The sequence below is a fragment of the Panthera onca genome, chromosome A1 (genome assembly GCF_046562875.1).
Source record: "Panthera onca isolate mPanOnc1 chromosome A1, mPanOnc1 haplotype 2, whole genome shotgun sequence".
Taxonomy (NCBI): domain Eukaryota; kingdom Metazoa; phylum Chordata; class Mammalia; order Carnivora; family Felidae; genus Panthera; species Panthera onca.
The window spans coordinates 123,793,213-123,814,191 of record NC_138339.1 but is presented as its reverse complement, the minus strand read 5'-3'; the positions used below and the strand labels follow the sequence as shown (position 1 = coordinate 123,814,191).

Sequence of the window (20,979 nt, the reverse complement as noted above, 5' to 3'; positions counted from 1 at the left end):
AGTTTGATCCACAGCAAAGATTAGACTGTCTAGCTGATGTCAAGGTCAGTTATTCTTGATCTTTATTAACTCTGTCTTTTCCCTGTCAGGTCTGTTAGTATGTTAACTAAGTTATCCAGTTTTTCCAAGAATGTGCATGGCGTATTTGAGGGCAGGATCAAGCTGCAAGGATTAAGAGAAATGGTTTTAAATTAATTAACTGTGACTAATGAATGGTCACATGTTTCTACAGCCTATGATACTGCAAATAGATTAACTTTCTAGAATTTGAATGGTTCAAATGAAAATATTTTAGCTTTATTTTTGTTAATTCTACTAATTTACTTTACTGCAGGAGTGGAGTCAACATATCAATGGAGCAAGTCACAGTCGTCGATGCCAGCTTCTTCTTGAAATGTAGGAGTTTGAAATACCTTTAAAGCATCCGTACCGTGAATCAGAAACAGCCATTGATTGGTTTTGGGAATTCATCATTTGCTTGTAATATCCACATTGTTATCACTGCATAGTTGATACTGACCAGGCATTACTAATTAAAAACAAAATGTTTAGATCTGGAATCTCATTTGAAATATTAGGTGCAGTGATAGTGGTATTTTATTATTTAATACTACTTGTAGGGCAAATAAACATTGGTTCTTTTCTACAAATTGAAAGAATTTAAAATAGACTTAAAGATGGGCTTGGATTTGTACAATAGACTTAAACATTTTCAATAACCATGATACATGCTCTAAAAATACAGAGTATAAAAGGGGAAAAGTCATTAGAAATCACAAGTTAGTTGTCAAACAAAATCCTTCAAGATGTATTTTTTGCTTTGACTTACCTTTGGTTATGATTTAAGCTGCTGGAATGGAATTGGATTCCTAAAGAATCTCCCTGCCTAAACAGCACACATAGCCATTCTTCACTAGAGTGCCAGTTTTCACATGTTAGCTCTGTTGGGTTTTCTTTTCTTTTGTAGTGCCACAGCTCACCTCTATAGTGGATACTGGTATTTAATATTGGAGAAGGAAAATCTGTGGTCGGTTCTCATTTCCCTGTAAATGCACATTTCCAATTCTCCATGCAGCGTTTTCCCTACTTACGACTTACCAAATAGATTAAAAAATTAAACTTCAACATATATTACCTACTTTTGCAATACTGAACAAGTTTATTCTTGTTCATTTGGATTAATTTGATATTTTTGGAAATATCTATGATGTTGTAAACTGTGATATTTCTAACACTTAGACTCTCATTAACTCTACTAATAAATAATCTCTTGTTTTAAAGGCCAAACAAGGCTATTTGTGAAAAGAACAGTTTTATTTTAAAGTTAATTTTCTGGTCTCTTTAAAGCTACCCCGAATGGAATCCTGACAATGATACAGGACACACAATGTAAGTTAAAATTTTTAAGCTGTTGTTTGTAAAGGAGATCATTATAAGGAATTCAGGTTAAACTTTCAAAATTTATAAACAAAAAATATTTCATGAATATCTCTATCGAATATGAGAGTTCGGTAAAAGTCACTGGGTAAAAGATTCTTTAGAAACTATATTATGCTAGTAATTTTTATTGTTATTTTTGTAGCTTTTTCCCCAGTTACTTCACATAAAAATGCCTACAAAGATTGGAATTACAATCATAAAAGGGGTGTTTTAACAATAAATCTTAATTACTTCTGATGGACCTCTTTGTCATTTTTTATATTTTATGTCTCACATTACTAGGGGTGATCCATTCATGTTGCAGCAATCAACAAACCCAGCACCAGGAATTCTGGGACCTCCACCCCCCTCATTTCATCTTGGGGGACCAGCAGTTGGACCAAGAGGAAATCTGGGTGATTATAAAATTTGTTACCTTTCCCTAAGAACTTTGACCATAAAAATTAAATGTAGTGATTAGAGGCAAAAGAAGGCTCATTGAATTGTTACTAGAAAATAGCATCACATTAAAAGACATGGTTCTCCTGGTATTTTTGATAAACTCTGGTTTGTGTTGAAAGATGGCCAGTTTTCATATTTATTATAAGACTAAAAAAAGTAACTTTTTCTCCATAAAGGTGCTGGGAATGGAAACCTGCAAGGACCAAGACACATGCAGAAAGGCAGAGTGGTCAGTAATACAGCTTTTGATTTTACTTTATTTGCTGTTTGGGGAAATGTGATTTAACTTTTTTCCCCCCCTTGAGAGAGAGAGAGCCTGAGTGTACACATGGGGGAGGGGCAGAGGGAGAGAGAATCCTTAAGCAGGCTCCACAATCAGTGCAGAGGCTCCATCTCACAACTGTGAGATCATGATCTGAGCCGAAAATCAAGAATTGGACAACCCAGCCACCAGGCACTCCTCCCCCCCCCCCCTTTTTTTTTTTACTTAATTTTCAAATCCTTGTGAATTGAATCTGTGTTGTAATCCTTTATTATAGGGAGACTGCTATAATTTGAAAATAATCAGCCTTTTATATGACTTTGATAAACGTTTTCATTTTCATATACCCATACTATAGAGATTACACCTTGAGTGTAACAAATTTTGCTATCCAGTTAAGCACATAGTATTCTTTTTTAAAACCAGTCCAGAGTCTGTTTTCTGAATCTTCAAGATATACTCCAGTGAATCTGATTTCCTGTGTAGTTACAAAATTCTCTAGAATGTTATGAGTTGTTTTAAATCTATTCTGGTTAGACTATGAAAGTCCTTTTGTCTTGGTTCTAAAGAGACCTCTTGACTTGATTTTTTTTCCTAATGGATAGGAAACCAGCCGCGTTGTTCATATCATGGATTTTCAGCGAGGGAAAAACTTGAGATATCAACTATTACAGTTGGTAGAACCATTTGGAGTCATTTCAAATCATCTGATTCTAAATAAAATTAATGAGGTATGAGTTGAAATCAGTGCCGTATTCATTACTAATATACTTCTTGAAGGTTTTTTTTATGATTTTTTTATTTGAAAAAGAGCTCCATGTATTCTTAAATCATTAACATGGAATGTGATAGAGAAAAAAGCAAATAGTTGATGTATGTCAATAATATTAAATTCTAGTCCTAATGGATTATTGAGTAACTTTATTAATTGTGATCCTTAAGCAGTTAAATTGTCATTACATTACTATACCAGCTATAAAAGGATGGTAATTCTTTGGGATGTCATTCCACACTTTTATCAAAATAGTGCCAAGTTATTATTTCAAATCCAGTAGACATAATAAATCACAGTTGAATAGCATGAAGGTAATAAAATCTGAGATGACCTTTAATAAAAGAGCAAATAGCAATTTTGGGATTTTTGTTCTGCTTTCAGACTCTTAAAAATGCTTCCTAATGATTAAATATATCTAGAAAGACTTGGGCGGTGTTTCTGTTTTGTTTTAGAAATACTAATTTTGTGCAATTTTAGGCATTTATTGAAATGGCAACCACAGAGGATGCTCAGGCTGCAGTGGATTATTACACAACCACACCAGCATTAGTATTTGGCAAGCCAGTGAGAGTTCACTTATCCCAGAAGTATAAAAGAATAAAGGTAATAACAATTTTTTTCCCATTTGTACCACCAACATTTGTACATGATTTTAATGTTTATTAACTAGCTATTTTAAGTTGCTACTAATAAATAGGATTATCTTAACTATCAGTAAGTAAGTATGGCATACCTACCAACATTTGACTTGCCTTTTGTTTGTTTACCTATTGTTATTTTCTGTTTATTATTTAGAAACCTGAAGGGAAACCAGACCAGAAATTTGATCAGAAGCAAGAACTTGGGCGTGTGATACATCTCAGCAATTTACCTCATTCTGGCTATTCGGATAGTGCAGTTCTCAAGCTTGCTGAACCTTACGGAAAAATTAAAAATTATATACTGATGAGGATGAAAAGTCAGGTAATACCACAGATAAAAGGTTTTTAAGATTACTTTTCAGTAAATCTCACTTTTAGGGGTTTTTTGTTTGGTTGTTTCTTGTTTGGTTTTTTTGTTTTGTTTTCGGGTTTTTTTTTTGGTATATATTTTTAGTGAAGGGGGAGGTAATTAAATTCATCTTCTCATAGATAAATTTTCTTTTTAAAAATTCAAAAAAAAATTTTTTTTTTTTAATGTTTGTTTATTTTTGAGAAAGAGGGAGAGATAGAATACGAAGCAGGTTCCAGGCTCTGAGCTGTCAGCACAGAGCCTGACACAGGGCTCAAACTCAGGAACCATGAGTTCATGACCTGAGCTGAAATTGGAAGCTCAACTGACTGAGCCACCCAGTCTCCCTTCCTAGATAAATATTCTTAGCCTAACTGATAAATGGTGATTTCTTTAAGTCCTACTAGATTTTCTTAATGTATAAAGATAAATACTGAAAATTATAAAGTGGGAAGTAAAGATTTCCTTCTCTTGCCTAGACTAGTAACGCTATTTGTTTTTAAAGTTTGCTTTCAAAAATATTAGTTTGTATATAGTCATGCTGTTTTTTCTTCCGTCAAGTGGTATTATATCATTCCTTGTGTGTGATTACATTGAGTAAAAACTATAACAAATTTAACTTCTTGAGTTGGTGGATATTTAGAGTTGCTAGTTTTTTGGACTGTACCATTGGTGTTGCTTTGGACTTGGCAGCATGTGAATTTTTGCATATTCAGATCATATAATTGAAGGATAAAATTTCAGAATTAGACTTTTGGAGCCTGATGTCTTTTTTACTTTGATATTGCCAAATTGGTCTTAAAAAAATAGTACCAATTTATAATCACACCAGCATTATCCAAGAGTGCTTTGATTAACTCTGTAGATGTTTTAGACTTCAAAGTAAGTGAATTGAATGGGTGAATTAAGTTGTTAACTTTTATTTTTCATTTTAAAAATCCAGAGTAAGGAGAATGTTTATTTTGTTAACTCTTTTTTTTTTTTTTTAATATTTTTTAATGTTTATTTTTTAAACATTTATTTTTAATGTTTATTTTTGAGAGAGAGGGTGGGAGAGACAGAGTGGGAGCAGGAGAGGGGCAGAGAGAGGGAGACAGAGAATCTGAAGCAGGTTCCAGGCTCCAGGCCGTCAGCACAGAGCCTGACATGGGGCTTGAACCCACGAACCATGAGATCATGACCTGAGCCAAAGTAGGACGCTCAACCAAGCCAGCCACCCACACCTCCCCTTAATGTGTATTGTTTCTGAGCGAGGGAGTACGCACGAGCCGGAGAGTAGTGGGAGACACAGAATCTGAAGCAAGCTCCAGGCTCTGAACTGTCAGCACAGAGCCAGACATGGTGCTTGAATTCCCCAACCATGAGATCATGACCTGAGCCAAAGTCTGACACCCAACCCACTGAGCAACTCAGGTTCCCCTGTTGTTAAGTCTTTTTTAAGGGCATTCTGAGTTTGTATCTTTCCAGACTATTTTTTTTATTGTTTTAATGTTTGTTTATTTTTGAGAGAGCACAAGCAGGGGAGGGGCAGAAAGCAAGAGTTGGGTGATTAACTGACAGAGCTACCCAGGTGCCCCTTTCCAGACTTTTTATTTTGAGAGTGTGACAGAAGGGTCAGAGAAAGGGAGAGAGAATCCCAAGTAGGTTCCACACTGTCAGCACAGAGCCTGAGGCGGGGCTTGATTCCATGACCCTGGGATCACGACCTGAGCTGAAATCAAGAGTCGGACACCGAACCTACTAAGCTACCCAGGTGCCCCCATACTTTTTTAATTAATTTTTCTTACAGTATTTTGAGTAATAGCTTCTAAGCTAATTACTTTATGTTTTTATTTATATTACAGAAAGCATACAGAAAACATTTAGATGTTTTAATATTTAGTGCTACTTTGTAATTGGGTGATTTTTAACTTTTACTGGGGTCTCTATTAAAAGACTAAATTTTCGGGGCGCCTGGGTGGCTCAGTCAGTTAAACGTCTGACTTCAGCTCAGGTCACGATCTCGCAGTCCGTGAGTTCGAGCCCCGCGTTGGGCTCTGGGCTGATGGCTCAGAGCCTGGAGCCTGTTTCCGATTCTGTGTCTCCCTCTCTCTCTGCCCCTCCCCCGTTCATGCTCTGTCTCTCTCTGTCCCAAAAATAAAAAATAAACGTTAAAAAAAAAACTAAAAAAAAAAAAAAAAAAACTAAATTTTCCTAACAGATGGATTAAAAAAAAATAATAAGCACCAGAGTGATATGCAGTTCTTTGAAAACTAATGTTCTTTTCTTTCTTTCTTTCTTTCTTTCTTTTTTTTTTTTTTTAAGGCTTTTATTGAGATGGAGACCAGAGAAGATGCAATGGCAATGGTTGACCACTGTTTGAAAAAGGCCCTTTGGTTTCAGGGGAGATGTGTTAAAGTTGACTTGTCAGAAAAATATAAAAAATTGGTACTGAGGGTATGTAGTACTGGATTTGTCATCATTATAAAATCTATCTCACATATTTTAAGCCACAGCATTTTTTTTTTTTTTTTTTTAAGATACAGAACAACACCAAGCTGAGGGCGAGGGGTTGAGAGAAAGGGGGAGAGAGAATCCCAAGCAGGCGCCATGCTGTCGGGGAAGAACCTGACTCAGGGTTCGATTCCATAAACTGTGAGATCATGACCTAAGCCAAAATCAAGGGTCAGATGCCTAATCAACTGAGCTGGGCGCCCCACGCCATGACATTCTTATAAACATTTTTGTTTGCTAAGAATAAAGGATTTGGTTTTTTAAAAAAAAATTTTTTTTTAACGTTTATTTATTTTTGAGACAGAGAGAGACAGAGCATGAACGGGGGAGGGTCAGAGAGAGGGAGACACAGAATCCGAAACAGGCTCCAGGCTCTGAGCTTCAGCACAGAGCTGGACGCAGGGCTCGAACTCACAGACCGTGAGATCATGACCTGAGCTGAAGTCGGCCGCTTAACCTGACTGAGCCACCCAGGCGCCCCAGGATTTGGTTTTTTAAAGATACCAACAACCTTTTTCCCCCCTGGTGTTCTTCAGAAGTGTTGTTTTGTTTTTTTAATGGTATTGTGTAAGAAATGCCTTTATTGCTTTATTCTATTTAAAGATTTTATTTGAACAGAGCTCTGCTACCAAAATATTTATTATCCACTGCTCTGCTGGTTTGTTGAAATGTTGATTATAATGAACTGCTGACCCTAAGCAGCTTAAATTCTAAGGTACGGTTACAGAGCTTGAATAAGCTTAGTTGATGATATAAAGGATGGTTACCAACTATTAGTTAATTGGATAATCATATAATCTGCAAATGAACATATTCTAATACATTTATTTAACTTCTACAAAATTTTGTCTTGTAGATTCCCAACAGAGGCATTGACTTACTGAAAAAAGATAAATCTCGGTAATTCTGTTTTGTGTGTATATACGCTAGTATTTTAAACTTTTGTTTTCCAACTCAGAATTAATTGAGGGGTATCCTTTTGATTTTAGGAAAAGATCTTATTCTCCAGATGGCAAAGAATCTCCAAGTGATAAGAAATCCAAAATTGATGGTTCCCAGAAGACTGAAAGTACAACTGAAGGTAAAGAACAAGAGGAGAAGTCAGGTGAAGATGGTGAAAAAGATACAAAGGATGACCAAGCAGAGCAAGAACCTAACATGCTTCTTGAATCTGAAGATGAGCTTCTTGTCGATGAGGAAGAAGCAGCAGCACTGCTAGAAAGTGGCAGTTCAGTGGGAGATGAGACAGATCTTGCTAATTTAGGTGATGTGGCTTCTGATGGGAAAAAGGAACCTTCAGACAAAGCTGTGAAAAAAGATGGAAATGCCAGTGCTTCAGCAGCTGCAAAGAAAAAGCTTAAAAAGGTAAAGGGAGATTGTATATTGACCCGTTTGAACAGAAAACTAGATCAGATAAATGTTTCGTATTTACATTAGCAGGATCAGATTAAAGAGAATTAGTCACATATTCGAAAAAATCAGGTAAATTTTTAAAAGTAAACTCTGCAATAAGTAGGTTAAGTAACTTTTAAAATAGATATAAAAAAGTGTCAACTCACAGGGAAATTTTTAGCAAGGAAGGAAATTGACTTTTATTTGTGTACTGTGGTGGTAGTGTGTAGTACTGGTAGGCAGCCTGGTAGTCGAACTTTTAAAAAGATGGGATATGAGTTTAAGTTAACTGACCCAAGATACTTAAAACATTCAGCCACTCATTTAAAAAGTGTTAGACTTGAAGAATTTTCCTATTTGAGAACGAAAAGCTTGATCAGATAATTCAATATCTGAAGATACTCAATATTTGAAGACCTTTTTTGAGAACACATAAAAGCATTTAAAGTGAACTCAAATAGACAAACATATGCATAGCATAAAGAGGAGTAAAACAAGAGACTGGTGTACTGAATTACCTATGATGAGGATTAGAGTATTAAAATGCCCTTGCATTAAATGGCTGTTACAATGAGATCTCAGTAATCTTGGTCCATTGGTTTTTGTAAGCAACGTTCCAGCTATTAGAAAACGAATTTTTATCTCCAGATGTTGATGGCTAGGTCAGATAAAGTTATTTTCCTTGAAGTGGATTGTTGCAGAATCCATTTGCAGTCTTAAGAGCTGATAATTATTGAGCATTTATTATATGCTATAAATTTTGTAAGCTCTTTTTATATGCTAATTAATTTAGTCCTCAAAGTAACTGTAAGTAGTAGATACCTTTGTTGACTCCATTTCATGAATGAATAAATTCGGCATAGAGAAGTTTAATAAATTGTCTACAGTCATCCTGCTTGTAAGTGGCAGAATCTAAACTTTAAACATAGGTCATGCTCTAGAGCTTGCTTTTTTTTTTTTTTTTTTTAACCACTACACTCTTTTAGACTGCATATTCTCTAAACAACAGTTGTATCCTAAGATACTGTCTTCCAAAGGATACCATTGAACTACTTTTATCAAATCACATTTTTGATACATAATCCCTTGTAGCATAATAGTTACAGCAAGTGTAGAATATAATGTCCTTATTTCATTTATTTTCTGCTCTTTTTGTGAGGCAAGCCTTTATTTAGTTTTAAAACTAAGTTTTTTTGTTTAAAAAATCAGTGATTTTGGGGGAGAAAGACAGTATTTTGAGAGAATAAATAAAGACAAAGACGCTATCCCTTTCCCTTCAAGTAAAGCAAATGGAAGGGATGCTGCAGGATAATTGTTGCAGAGTAAATTTGTCTTTCTTAACAGCGTCGTTTCCCAGGGAGTATGGAAGGTTTTGTCACTCTAGATGAGGTTGGTGATGAGGAAGATTCGGAACGTCAGAAACTTCGTAAATCGGGCATGACATTTAAATCTGGTGACAAAAATGATGATGGTTTGGTTGAAATTAAGGTGGACAAGATCGAGGAACTTGATCAAGAAAACGAAGCAGCGTTGGAAAATGGAATTAAAAATGAGGAAAATACAGAACCAGGTGCGGAATCTGCTGAGAATGCTGATGATCCCAACAAAGATACAAGTGAAAATGCGGATGGCCAAAGTGATGAAAACAAGGAGGACTATACAATCCCAGATGAGTATAGAATTGGACCATACCAGCCCAATGTTCCTGTTGGTGAGATTTAAGGCTTTGTTCTTCCCCTCTCACCCTCCCCAAGTTCTTATTAAATAAGATTTTTAAATTGGTCTTACATAACTCTGATACCATTTTAAATCTATTTCTCTGCAGAACATTTTGTAAATCTTAATACATTCTTTTCCACTTAACCAACTCTCATTTTGTATTCTCTTTTGTTACCATTTCATAATATATTCTTTCTCCGCGTAAAGGTTTCTGAGAACTTCACATTGCTTTTTCTTTATCTTTTGTATTTCTGCCTTTTTAAGAATGCAGTTAGGTGGGACCTTAACTGTCAATTGAGTACAATTAACTACTGATATCATGGCTTTTGTTTTGTTTTAGCTTAGGTTATATTGGACTTCTCACCAATATTATCTCGTTCAAATTACATTGACCGGAAAAAGAGATTTGACAACACTAATTAAATCTTCAGTTTACTAAATTTGTAAGAATGTATGTTTGTGTTCTAGGTATAGACTATGTGATACCTAAAACAGGGTTTTACTGTAAGCTGTGTTCACTCTTTTATACAAATGAAGAAGTTGCAAAGAATACTCATTGCAGCAGCCTTCCTCATTATCAGAAATTAAAGGTAAGGCTGAACCTAAAGGAGAAGAGTTCTTTTATGAAAACTAACAAATAATGTAAATTTGTGTAAAGTAAAATGTGTGTGGTACTTTCTGTAGACCCATCCTAGAGACGATACATTTACTTCTTTATTGATGGGCCTTAAACAGTTTAATGGATTCTAGAAACATCTCTTGAGCCTTTTTCTGTGGTACATTCAATTGAATAATTTTCTAGCCATGTTCCAAAATTCTCATGTAATTAAAGTTACCTAAATATTCTTGACTAAGTGTTGTGAGAGTGTAATTTCGCTAATTGGGAAGATCCTGGAGGCCTGAAATCCCAAGTGGAATAATGAAAAGCTTTTTCAACTTCTATAAAGTGCCATGTCTCTTTATACTTAATGATGTTTATATCACCTTTAAGTTGTTTATTAATAATGATATTTTGTGAGTTATATGACCAATGAGAGATAAAGGTAAAAGGATAAATGAATAAATAATAAGCATAACAAATTTCTCTTAACTAGATTTTGAAATTCGGTGTTGCTCTTAGTGACTTTTTTTAAGGACCATTGAAACAGATAATGGTATAAAACTTGAAAGAAGTTAAAGAACTGAATTACAGATAACCTGGTTTTTTACACTGCTTTCTAATACAGAGCTCATTGTATACTCAGTCATCAAATGTGCTCTGTATGTTGATTTAGATGGATAAAGATAGGCTTGAATTTAGGAAATCCAGTTCTTGGCTGTGTCACTAGTTTTAAATGTAAATGTTCTTTGCTACCTGTATGTATCTTCCCATTATGCCAATGAAAAAAGAATGGTGGTTAATCCCATTAGTAGCAGCAAACAAAAATACTTGTTTTGGTATTTAGCTGTATGGAGGCAGAAACTGTTACATAGAAGAGTATTAAGACACAAGTTGTATCCTGGTATTTGATACTTTATAAATGATAGACTTGTAAATATTTTCTAGCTATTATAATTTTCTAGACATTTGTTCTATTGGAGGTGTTCTAAAGAGAGGTGGCTCTCTTTATTCTAAAGGAACTTTGTCAACTTCATTAAAATTTACCATGCACTACATTTTTGCTAATTATGATAATGACTTGATACTTTGCTGAGTTTTTTTTCCCTTAAGGATATAGTGGCTTTTAACCCTCTCAGCAATTTGGAGAAACTGTGATAGAGTTGAGAAATTCTACCCAAAAGTCAAAAAAACTTTTGATCTTTTAGATTTGTTGAGGGAAGTTTACTTATTAATGTTTTAGTATGTCCAAGAACCCTAGAAGTTACAGGTGTGTAATACAGGGGCCACTGCTTTTGTAAATGAGGTGTTCTGGGGGAACACAGTCAAAGTCATTCAGTTAAGTACTGTTTATGGCTGGTTTTATTGCTGTAACAGCGGAATTGAGTAGATGAAATAAAGAACAGCCCACAGACTTAAAATAAATACTGCTGGCTGGCCCTTTAAGAAAATGTTTAATGGAAGGCACACTGAATAAATGCATGTTATTTTAACTAATCTGTTTTTGGAGCAGTGGCAGTTCTTCTATACAAGTATGGTCTTTGTTTTCTTAACTGTGTGAGTTAATACTAATTGCAAGTTGAAATAATCTTTTTTTCACATTTTATCATTCTCCCCCATATCTTGTGTACTGTGAACTAGTTTAGTTTTGTACACTGACTTAACAAGAATAATTGAATTTGTAAAATATTGGTAAGGTTGTAGTTAAATTACACTCAAATTCTGAATAAACTTGGATAGAATATTTCATTTTGGAATTCACTTAGGTGTTTCTTATGTGATTTAATCCCTGTAATTTTTTTTTTCCTTTTCAGAAATTTCTGAATAAATTGGCAGAAGAACGCAGGCAGAAGAAGGAAGCTTAAGATGTGCAAGAAGCTTAACAATTTCAAAGAAAATAATGGTTCTTTGTTTTTAATGTTAACCTTTTTTAAATACAATACTGGTAGTTAGAAGAAAACTATTGTACTCTTTTGTTTTAGTGGAAAAATATTAGATGTCTGTTCATGTGTTAAGTGTTACAGCAAAAATACATATACGGTTAAGTTAATGAAGAATTGTTTTTGTTTTATCAAAATGGTAACAGACAGAAGTACTTTGTAGAGACTGACTTGTAAGTTACTTAAGACAACTTGCACCACTAAGAAAAAAGATACCTAGAATCATTCAGAGAAATGAAATTTAGTTCCACGCTTCAAAGAAATGTCAAAACTTTTGATTCCATTCAATAAAGAACAAAACCAATGGTATTTTTATTACTTTCATCTGAAACATTCCGCATTTTAATCTGAGCCTTTTGCAGACTTCTCATCATTTGGAGTTTGAAGGTTTTTGGTTGCTTTTTATTTGGATATCTTCATTAATACGAGATTGGCAATTATAATGCAGGTGCAGTTTTCTTTTAATGTCATGCTGTTGTTTAGGTAATAAGAAATACTAAGTAATTGGCTTTAGATTTTTGTAATTTTTTTCCCCTAAGTTCCTGCTAGATTTCGTATTCTAGTAGTCAATGTATTTTCAGTGAAATGTAAAAATATTCCCGTTCCCTTTGAGCAGTATTAATTTCTTGAGATCTTATTGCTTGTCACTTGAATCCTGTAGCTGTCATACATCTGGTATAAGCAACATTTGATTTTTGAAGTGTGTAGACCATCTCTTCATATTTCAAGATGTAATTTTACATTTCTGCATTTTAAAAAGTTTGGCCATAAACTAGACGCACGCTTCTAATTCATATACCTGCACATGTGACCTTTGTGAACAGAAATTTGCATGTATAATCTGTGTTTACTTGTAACTTTCTGGTAATATACTGCTTATATCTGTGGATTCAAGTTTCTGAAGTGAATACCAATAAAAAAAAAAAAACCTAGGCCAAGTTCATTGGTTATACATATTTGGAATGTTAACCAATATTTTTGTCAGTTGTGGTTTTTATTCACTGTTACACTCTTTTGCATGCTTTAACAAATTATTACATTTTTAATCTAGAGTGTTCTAAAGACTGCTACTAAAGAACTGAGTTTTAAAGTTTTTGGTGCTGGTGGATTTCTTGTTCCTGTTACATGACAAAAAATGGTGTGTGGAATGGGGCTTTTAAAAACCTTTGGACATTAAAATGCTAAGGGTGAAGAAATGGTAAAAGCTTGTGTTTAGGCCTAAGTATAAAACAGTAAAGTTGGGAATAACATGGAATATCAAGAATTAGTTCTACTAGCTTTTCAAAATCTGTTGGGATTCTTGGTATAAGGGATTTATTACCTATTGTTAAAAAATAAATTTTTAATTTTAAAAAATACAAGAACTTCTAGGAATTCTTTGAAACTCTTAGATCCAGGTGTATTAAAAGATGAATGAAAATTTTATGGTATACTTCTCAGAGGCAGTTAATGTTTTTCTAATGTGACATGCACAAAAAATCCTTGCCAGTTTACTTCTATAGTTTAATTTTGGCCTTTACTAATTACCAGCTTTTAATTCCAACTTAACTAACAGCAAGCAACCCAAAGTATTTTATGTGCATTAGAATCCCTAATTGTTTCCTGTCAGTGATAGCTTTTTTCCGTAGGTCCTACTTTGTTGGCTGTACCAGGCTGTACAAAAAAAAAAAAAGTTTAATGTCTTCATTTGATAACATTTAGGAAGTAGAAATTCTCCTACATAAATTACCAGTGATAGATAAATCTGTAACAGCTATTTACCAGATTATGGCAAACCTTTTTTCATGGGAATGTTTCCACGTAAACCTGCTGTCAAGTTTAAGAACATTTTGCCTGACACCATTTTAAGCCTTCAGGTAAATCCTCTGTGAAGGAAAATTTTAGAAACCCTTGAATTTGTAGTAGTAGTATTTTTAAGCCTCTATAGCTCATAAATGTGGGATCTCAGAGTGACTCTGATAAGGCTTTCATTGACTAGCTGTAAAACTGATTAGGGTACCCTAAAAGTTTCACTTGAAATTTTATTAATGAGCAGAGTGAATTTCTGGCCACCACCTACACCATCTCCTATAGTCTAAATAAGGTTCTAAGGAAAAATTTAAGGTACCCTATTCCCTGAATTCCTTCTTAGAGGTTTCCTCATGCCCCTCTTTTAGGGTGATGGGGAACACAAAATACAGCCTGTTAAGTGTTAATGGCAGGTATTAGAGTTATCAAAGAGGAATAGACTTTATTTTTTGCCTCGCTTTGTTCATGATGGATTTTCAGTGGGTTTGAACAGTAGAATGTAACATTACTGAGAGTAAAGAGAATGATGTGTAGTGGAAACCTGCTGGAACACTGCAGAACATTATTTAAAAACCGCGGGGTGCCTCAGTTGACTCAGTGGAGCATGCGACTCTTGATCTTGGGGTTGTGAGTTCAGATCCCACTTTGGGTGGAGAGATTCCTTTAAAATCTTAAAAAGGGGTGGGGGCGCATCCAACTTCAACTCAGGTCACGATCTCTCGGTGAGTTCAAGTGATCGCGTTGGGCTCTGTGCTGACAGCCTGGAGCCTGCTTCTGATTCTGTCTCCCTTTCTCTCTGCCCTTCTACTCATGCTCTGTCTCTCAAAAATAATAAACATTAAAAATTTTGAATCATGAAATGTTAGGTCCAGTCAGTGTGGGTTATTTAAGATCGCTTGTACTTGGGCTGGGAGCAGCTCTGTGTGGTCTCTTCTATTGGTCTCCATTATAGAATATAGCTTAGTATAGCTGAAAGCTCAAGTATTGAATGTTAATGAGTTTGGGATTGTATTCTCTGGCAACCCTGAGCTGTTTGTTAGCTGGGGTTAAAATGCCTTTCCAGGGACACCTGGCTGGCTCAGTGGGTGGATCTTGTGACTCCCCTCCCCCCCGCTCCCCATGTTTATTTGCAAGAGAGAAGGAGACAATCCGATGCGGGCTCCACACTCAGCTGCCAACACAGAGCCTGATGTGGGGCTTGAGCTCACGGATTATGAGATGTGACCTGAGCCAAAGGTGGAAGCTCAACTGACTGAGCCACCCAGGTGCCCCTGAGCATGTGACTCTTGATCTTGGGATTTTAAGTTCGAGCTCCACATTGGGTATAGACGTTACTTAAAACCTTTTTAAAAGCAGAATGCCCTTCACTTTGATGCAAGTCCTGTGACTGTTAGGCGTGAGGTCAAGATTTTTTAAGAGTAGGGGCACTTCAGTGGCTCAGTCAGTTGAGCATCCGACTTGATTTCAGCTCAGGTCATGGTCTCAGTTCATCAGAACAAGCCCCGTGTCAGGTTCCACGCTAGCAGTGCAGAGCTTCCTTGGGATTCTCTCTCAAATTTTTAAAAAAGATGCTTAGAGTCAATACTAGTAACAAAATGATAGTGTGAATTATTTTCCTTTAGTTTGGTTCTCAAATGTTAGCATGCATCAGAATTACCTCGAAATTTTGTTAAGACATGGCTGTGGAGCACCTGGATGGCTCAGTTGGTTAAGCATCTGAATCTTGATTTTGTCTCAGGTCATCTCAGGATTCATGAGATCAGGCTCTGTGCTCACAGCTTGGAGCCTGCTTGGGATTCTCACTCTACCCTTTCCCCACTCAAGTGCTGTCGTGTACTCTGTCTGAAAATAAAATGTGGCTGGGTCACTAGGCACTAGCTGGGTTAAATTTCTAATTTGCTAGCTTAGGGGTAGTCTTGATAATTTGCATTTTTAACAAGTTACCAGGTGATGGTGATGTCACATAAAGAGGCCACACTTTGAGAATGATTGTCTTACCTGTAGCTGAACAGAAGTTTTTTGGTTAAGCAGTTGTAATCGAGCCTGCTTTAGGAACTCCTTTGGAAGTGCTGCTTTTGCTACTGTTGCAAACAACTACAGGAAATGGTGGGAAATAATCACCATTTGGAAGCCTGTGCAAAGCATTTTTATAAAAACTAATGGGAGATACTCCATTTCAGAACCCTAGATACTGCTTTCCCAAGTGTGTCTTTTATCTTTTGCTCAGAACATTCGAGTCGTAATTTTCTGAGGACTTGGTACAATCACATTTCAAGGAAAGCTAGTACGGCAGAAACATAAAGTCTTGGGAATTCACTATTTTGCCTAACTGGATGTTTCTTTTCCTTTTTTCTCTTTTTCCACTGTGAATTACAACATAGTAACTAGTGAAAAAGCTTAATAACAACTAGTTTGTTGAAGTTTCAAGTGAATAGCAAAATGAACATAGCTACCTCAGTCCCTCAAGTATGTATAACTTGCTGATTGATTAACTGTCTTTGATACTGGGTGAGGCTCAAAGTGCTCATTATTAGGTAAAAGTCTGAAGGTAAAAACAGGTATCAGATTACAGATTAAAATGAAAAAATTATGGGTGAGGACTGTTGGAATGTAATACTAATTTTTAAGATTATGTTAATGTAGTACAGGATTTATCTTGATTTTTAGCACTGGCCTTTCTATGAACATAAAATTCTAGCCTTAGTTTATAATTTCAACATAATTTAAGAACTCCGTAAAGCCAAATGTACAATAAGGAATGTGAAAATTAATGAAAAGGAAAGGCAGTCTATATTGGATGTGGTAGACAAAAAAATGGACATTAATGCCCACCCCAGTAGCGTATGTAAACTTGGAGTGGGATGGCATTAAGTACAGCTTTGAAGACCTCTGAGCCATGATGTCCTTTTGCTCCATACGTGGTAGCATTGATAATGAAGTATAGGTCCCAAAGACCTGATGCAAAGTGCGATGTGCTGAGAGCACCAGGAATGTCCTACCTTTGATACAGGAGAGTACTCAGGTTGCAGTCTTTGCACTTGTATATTCAGTGTTAAAGCAGGACCAATTCCTATTTGCTCAACTTTGCTAGCTTTCAATCAGAAGTAGCGGTTTCTCGGGGTGCCTTGGGTGGCTTATTTGGTTAAGCGTCCAACTTCAGCCCAGCTCGTGATCTCACAGTTTGTGAGTTCCAGTCCCACAACGGTCTCTGCTGTCAGCACAGAGCCCGCTTCCTCTGTCTCCCTCTCCCTGCTCCACCCCTGCCTCAAACTCTCTTTCAAAAATAAATACTAAATAGATAAAAATAAACATTAAAAAATATTTTTAAAAAGCAGTAGTTTCTCATTGGCTATTTGACTCCAGATTTAAATGACTTTTGTTCCATTTCTAAAAGTTGGCTATAGCAGTGCCTGTCTGGCTCAGTCGGTAGAGTATACAAGGCTTAGCCTCAGGGTTGTTAAAGTTGAGCCTCACGTTGGGTGTAGAGATCATTTAAAAATTTTTTTAATCTAGTTTTTGAGAGAGAGCACGAGCAGGGGAGGGGCAGTGACGGAGACAGAATCTGAAGCAGAGTCAGGCTCTGAGCTGTCAGCACAAAGCCCAATGTGGGACTGGAGCTCGTGAACCGTGAGTTCAGGACCTGAGCTGAAGTTGGACGCTTAAACGACTGAGCCACCAGGTGCCCCAAGGGTGTAGAGATCATTTAAAAATAAAATCTCTTGGGGCACCTGGATGACTCAGTTGGTTAAGCATTGGACTTCGGCTCAGGTCATGATTTCGCAGTTCACGAGTTCAAGCCCCACTTAGGGCTTTGTGCTGAAAGCTCAGAGCCTAGAGTCTGTTTTCTGATTCTGTCTCCCTCTCTCTCTGCCCCCTCTCCCCCCACTTGTGCTCTGTTTCTCTCTCACAAAAATAAAACAATAAATATTTTAAGTTGGCTATAAACATCAAAAGGCTTTAGCAATTGGATTACAGCTACTTTCTTGGCAACTACAAATCTATATGGACTTTCGTTTTCTATTTTTATTGCTCCAGTTGTATCAGGATAATCCCCAGTTTATCCTTTCTTTATGTGCTTTCTGTAGTTTATTTTGCAGTGTCATGAGAGCCTGTGGGTGGGAAGGTATGGCAGTTCATTAGTGTGATGGATGGTGAAGCTGTAGTGATACCTCTTAATTCATTTTTCTAATTGTGGCTACTTCTCACAAGCAGCAGGTGTATCTCTGGCCTGGCTTTTTTTTTTTTTTTTTTTTTTTTTTTTTTGAGAAAGCGCACAACCAGGGGGGAGGGGCATTGAGAAAGAGGGAGAGAAAATCCCAAGTAGGTTCCACACTGCCAGCATGGAGCCTGACACGGGGCTCAAACTTACAAACCATGAGATCATGACCTGAGCCACAACCAAGAGTCAGTTGTTTAAATGAGCCATGCAGGCACCCCACGACCTGTCATTTTAAGCAGCAGCTTTGAGCTGTGTAAAGCAAGCACAATGGGTTTGGCCAGTCTTAGGGAAATTGCCTCTGCCCTTCCAACTTCCAGTATTCTGTAGTTATGTAGACACACATCCACCTTCTGCAAAAACATTTACCTACTCTGCATCTTCACCTTACTTTCTAACTCCCGTTCATCCTGCCTATTCAACCTATACAAATTTGATCCTCCTTTTAACTAAGGATAGGTTTTTTTTTGGGGGGGAGGGGTAAAATCTATATAACAATTTATCATCTTAGCCATTTTTAAGTATACAGTTCAGTGGTGTTACATTCACTTTGTTCTGCAATCGTCCTCCATCCCCATAACTCTTCCATCTTGTAAAACTGAAGCTATCTATTAAGCAATAACTCTCCACCCCTTCTCCGGGCCCCTCACAACCATTGTTACCTTGTTTTTAGGATTTTGACTATCTTGTTTAAGTGGTATCCTACAGTATCTGTCTTATTGTGACTTATTTCACTTAATGTACATAAGTTTCATCCATGATGTAGCATATTGCAGAATTCCCTCCTCAGAGACTAATACTTCATTGTATTTATATGCCATATTTTGCTTATCCACTAATCTGTTAATAGGCATGGGTTCTTTCCACATTTTAACTGTTAGTAATGCTATGAACATAGGTGTACAAATATGTCTCTGAGAGCTGGCTTTCAATTGTTTTGGATATATACTCTGGAGTGGTATTGCTGGATCATATGGTAATGTTATTTTTAAATTTTTGAGGAACCTCCATACTGTCTTCCGCAGCAGCTGTACCATATTACATTTCCACCAACTGCACAAGGGCTCCAGTTTCTCTACATTCTTGCCTTACTACGTTTTGCCTATTTGATAGTAGCTGTCCTAATGGGTGTGAGGTGGTATCAACAACTTTTCTAGGAAAAGATCATGCCAGTTACTGCCATGTGATGTCTATGTCTAGGACGCTTCTGGCACATGGTAGGTATTCATAATTTGTTGCCTGATGCTCTTGTGTCCTCATCTGAATTATAAATATTTAGAGCAGGGGCCATTGCTAACCACCACAGTACAGTGCTAGGTCCTTTCTAAAGACTCGGTGATGCTGGGGTACATACTTTTCCCAGCTTCCACACGATACAAATGAGCATAGGGACAAGACCATTACCAAACTGCTAAAGGAACATAAGATAGATTTTATTTAAGGTGTGATTTTTTTTTTCTGTTTATAAATGCAATTGAGAATTCAGACTATATGGGGCACCTGGGTAGCTCAGTGGGTTAAGCGCCCGACTTTGGCTCAGGTCATGATCTCTCAGTTTGTAAGTTCGAGCCTCGTGTCAGGCTCTGTGCTAACAGCTCAGAGCCTAGAGCCTGGTTTGGATTCTGTGTGTCTCCTCTCTCTGTCTCTCTCTGCCCCTCCCCCACTCGTTCCCTCTCTCTGTCTCAAAAATACATAAAAACATTTAAAAATAGAAAAAAGGGGCGCCTGGGTGGCTCAGTCGGTTAAGCGTCCGACTTCAGCTCAGGTAGTGATCTCGCAGTCCGTGAGTTCGAGCCCCGCGTTGGGCTCTGTGCTGACAGCTCAGAGCCTGGAGCCTGTTTCAGATTCTCTGTCTCCCTCTCTCTGACCCTCCCCCGTTCATGCTCTATCTCTCTCTGTCTCAAAAATAAAGGTTAAAAAAAATTTTTTTAAATAGAAAAAAATAATTCAGACTATAAAAAATAAGGACACGTGGCTGGCTCAGTCAGTAGAGCTTGCAACTTGATCTCATGTTGTGAGTTTGAGCCCCACGTTGGGTATAGAGATTAAAATAAAAAATCTTTAAAAATATTCAGAAGACATGGGGCGCCTGGGTGGCTCAGTCGGTTAAGCGTCTGACTTTGGCTCAGGTCATGATCTCGCGGTGTGTGAGTTCGAGCCCCACGTCTGGCTCTGTGCTGACAGCTCAGAGCCTGGAGCCTGTTTCGGATTCTGTGTCTCCCTCTCTCTGACCCTCCCCCGTTCATGCTCTGTCTCAAAAATAAATAAATGTTAAAAAAAAATTTTTTTTTAATTCAGAAGACAGTAAATCTTTGGAAATCTAAGGTACTTTTTATTCTAAGGTTTTGAAATCTAGAGAGACTATTACAGATACTGCTATGCCATCAGATATTTGCATTTATACCCACATATGCTTATTCTTAAATATATAATTTTAGAAGCTTATGTGTGCTATTTTGCAGCCTTTTTTTAAAATCAAGTATCAAACCCTACCAAGGGATATGTGCATCTTTTTAATAACTAATGTTTTATTGTTACACCATAATTCATTTGAAGTTTAGAGTGGGAGCTTATTTACAGCCATCCTGGGACTTCATTACTATACTCTCTTCTGATTCCTACTTAGATCTCCATCTCAAGTTAGTATTCATTTTACTAACTAAACCAAATAGGTTTCTGCACTGTATTTGAACTGGACCTCTAAATAGTCTCATTGAAGTGTCTGTCCTTATAATTGGCAAAATGTTGATAGTGTCTGCTCTACTAACAGCACTTTGCATTCATAGACAGACCATCACCACCACTATCCAGACATAGCATGAGCATTTTTGCAAATGAGCAGAGGGTCCTTTGAAGGATATCCAGAATATACCAAGGAAGTACTCTGGGCCCGTCAAGCTTCCTCAGCCACAATGGTGAACGCTC

The 20,979-nt window shown here is 36.7% G+C and overlaps 1 protein-coding gene and 1 long non-coding RNA gene across 9 annotated transcripts in view; both read left to right on the top strand.

The window, feature by feature from the left end:
* MATR3 (matrin 3) overlaps positions 1-13,143 on the top strand; it is a 29,529-nt gene extending 16,386 nt beyond the window's left edge. For 7 of the 8 annotated variants that reach the window (XM_060637820.3, XM_060637813.3, XM_060637815.3 and 4 more), the window contains 13 exons: positions 335-396; positions 1,348-1,389; positions 1,723-1,835; positions 2,058-2,110; positions 2,749-2,874; positions 3,396-3,521; positions 3,714-3,881; positions 6,213-6,344; positions 7,258-7,301; positions 7,391-7,766; positions 9,138-9,504; positions 9,981-10,102; positions 11,925-13,143. In XM_060637820.3, the coding sequence (XP_060493803.1) occupies positions 335-396; positions 1,348-1,389; positions 1,723-1,835; positions 2,058-2,110; positions 2,749-2,874; positions 3,396-3,521; positions 3,714-3,881; positions 6,213-6,344; positions 7,258-7,301; positions 7,391-7,766; positions 9,138-9,504; positions 9,981-10,102; positions 11,925-11,975 (1,782 nt within the window). In that variant the 3' untranslated portion in view covers positions 11,976-13,143. The remainder of the gene's footprint in view (positions 1-334; positions 397-1,347; positions 1,390-1,722; positions 1,836-2,057; positions 2,111-2,748; positions 2,875-3,395; positions 3,522-3,713; positions 3,882-6,212; positions 6,345-7,257; positions 7,302-7,390; positions 7,767-9,137; positions 9,505-9,980; positions 10,103-11,924) is intronic. The other variant, XM_060637818.2, reaches the window with a different exon arrangement.
* LOC132682444 (uncharacterized) overlaps positions 1-20,979 on the top strand; it is a 154,210-nt gene that overhangs the window by 32,946 nt on the left and 100,285 nt on the right. The window lies entirely within an intron of this gene.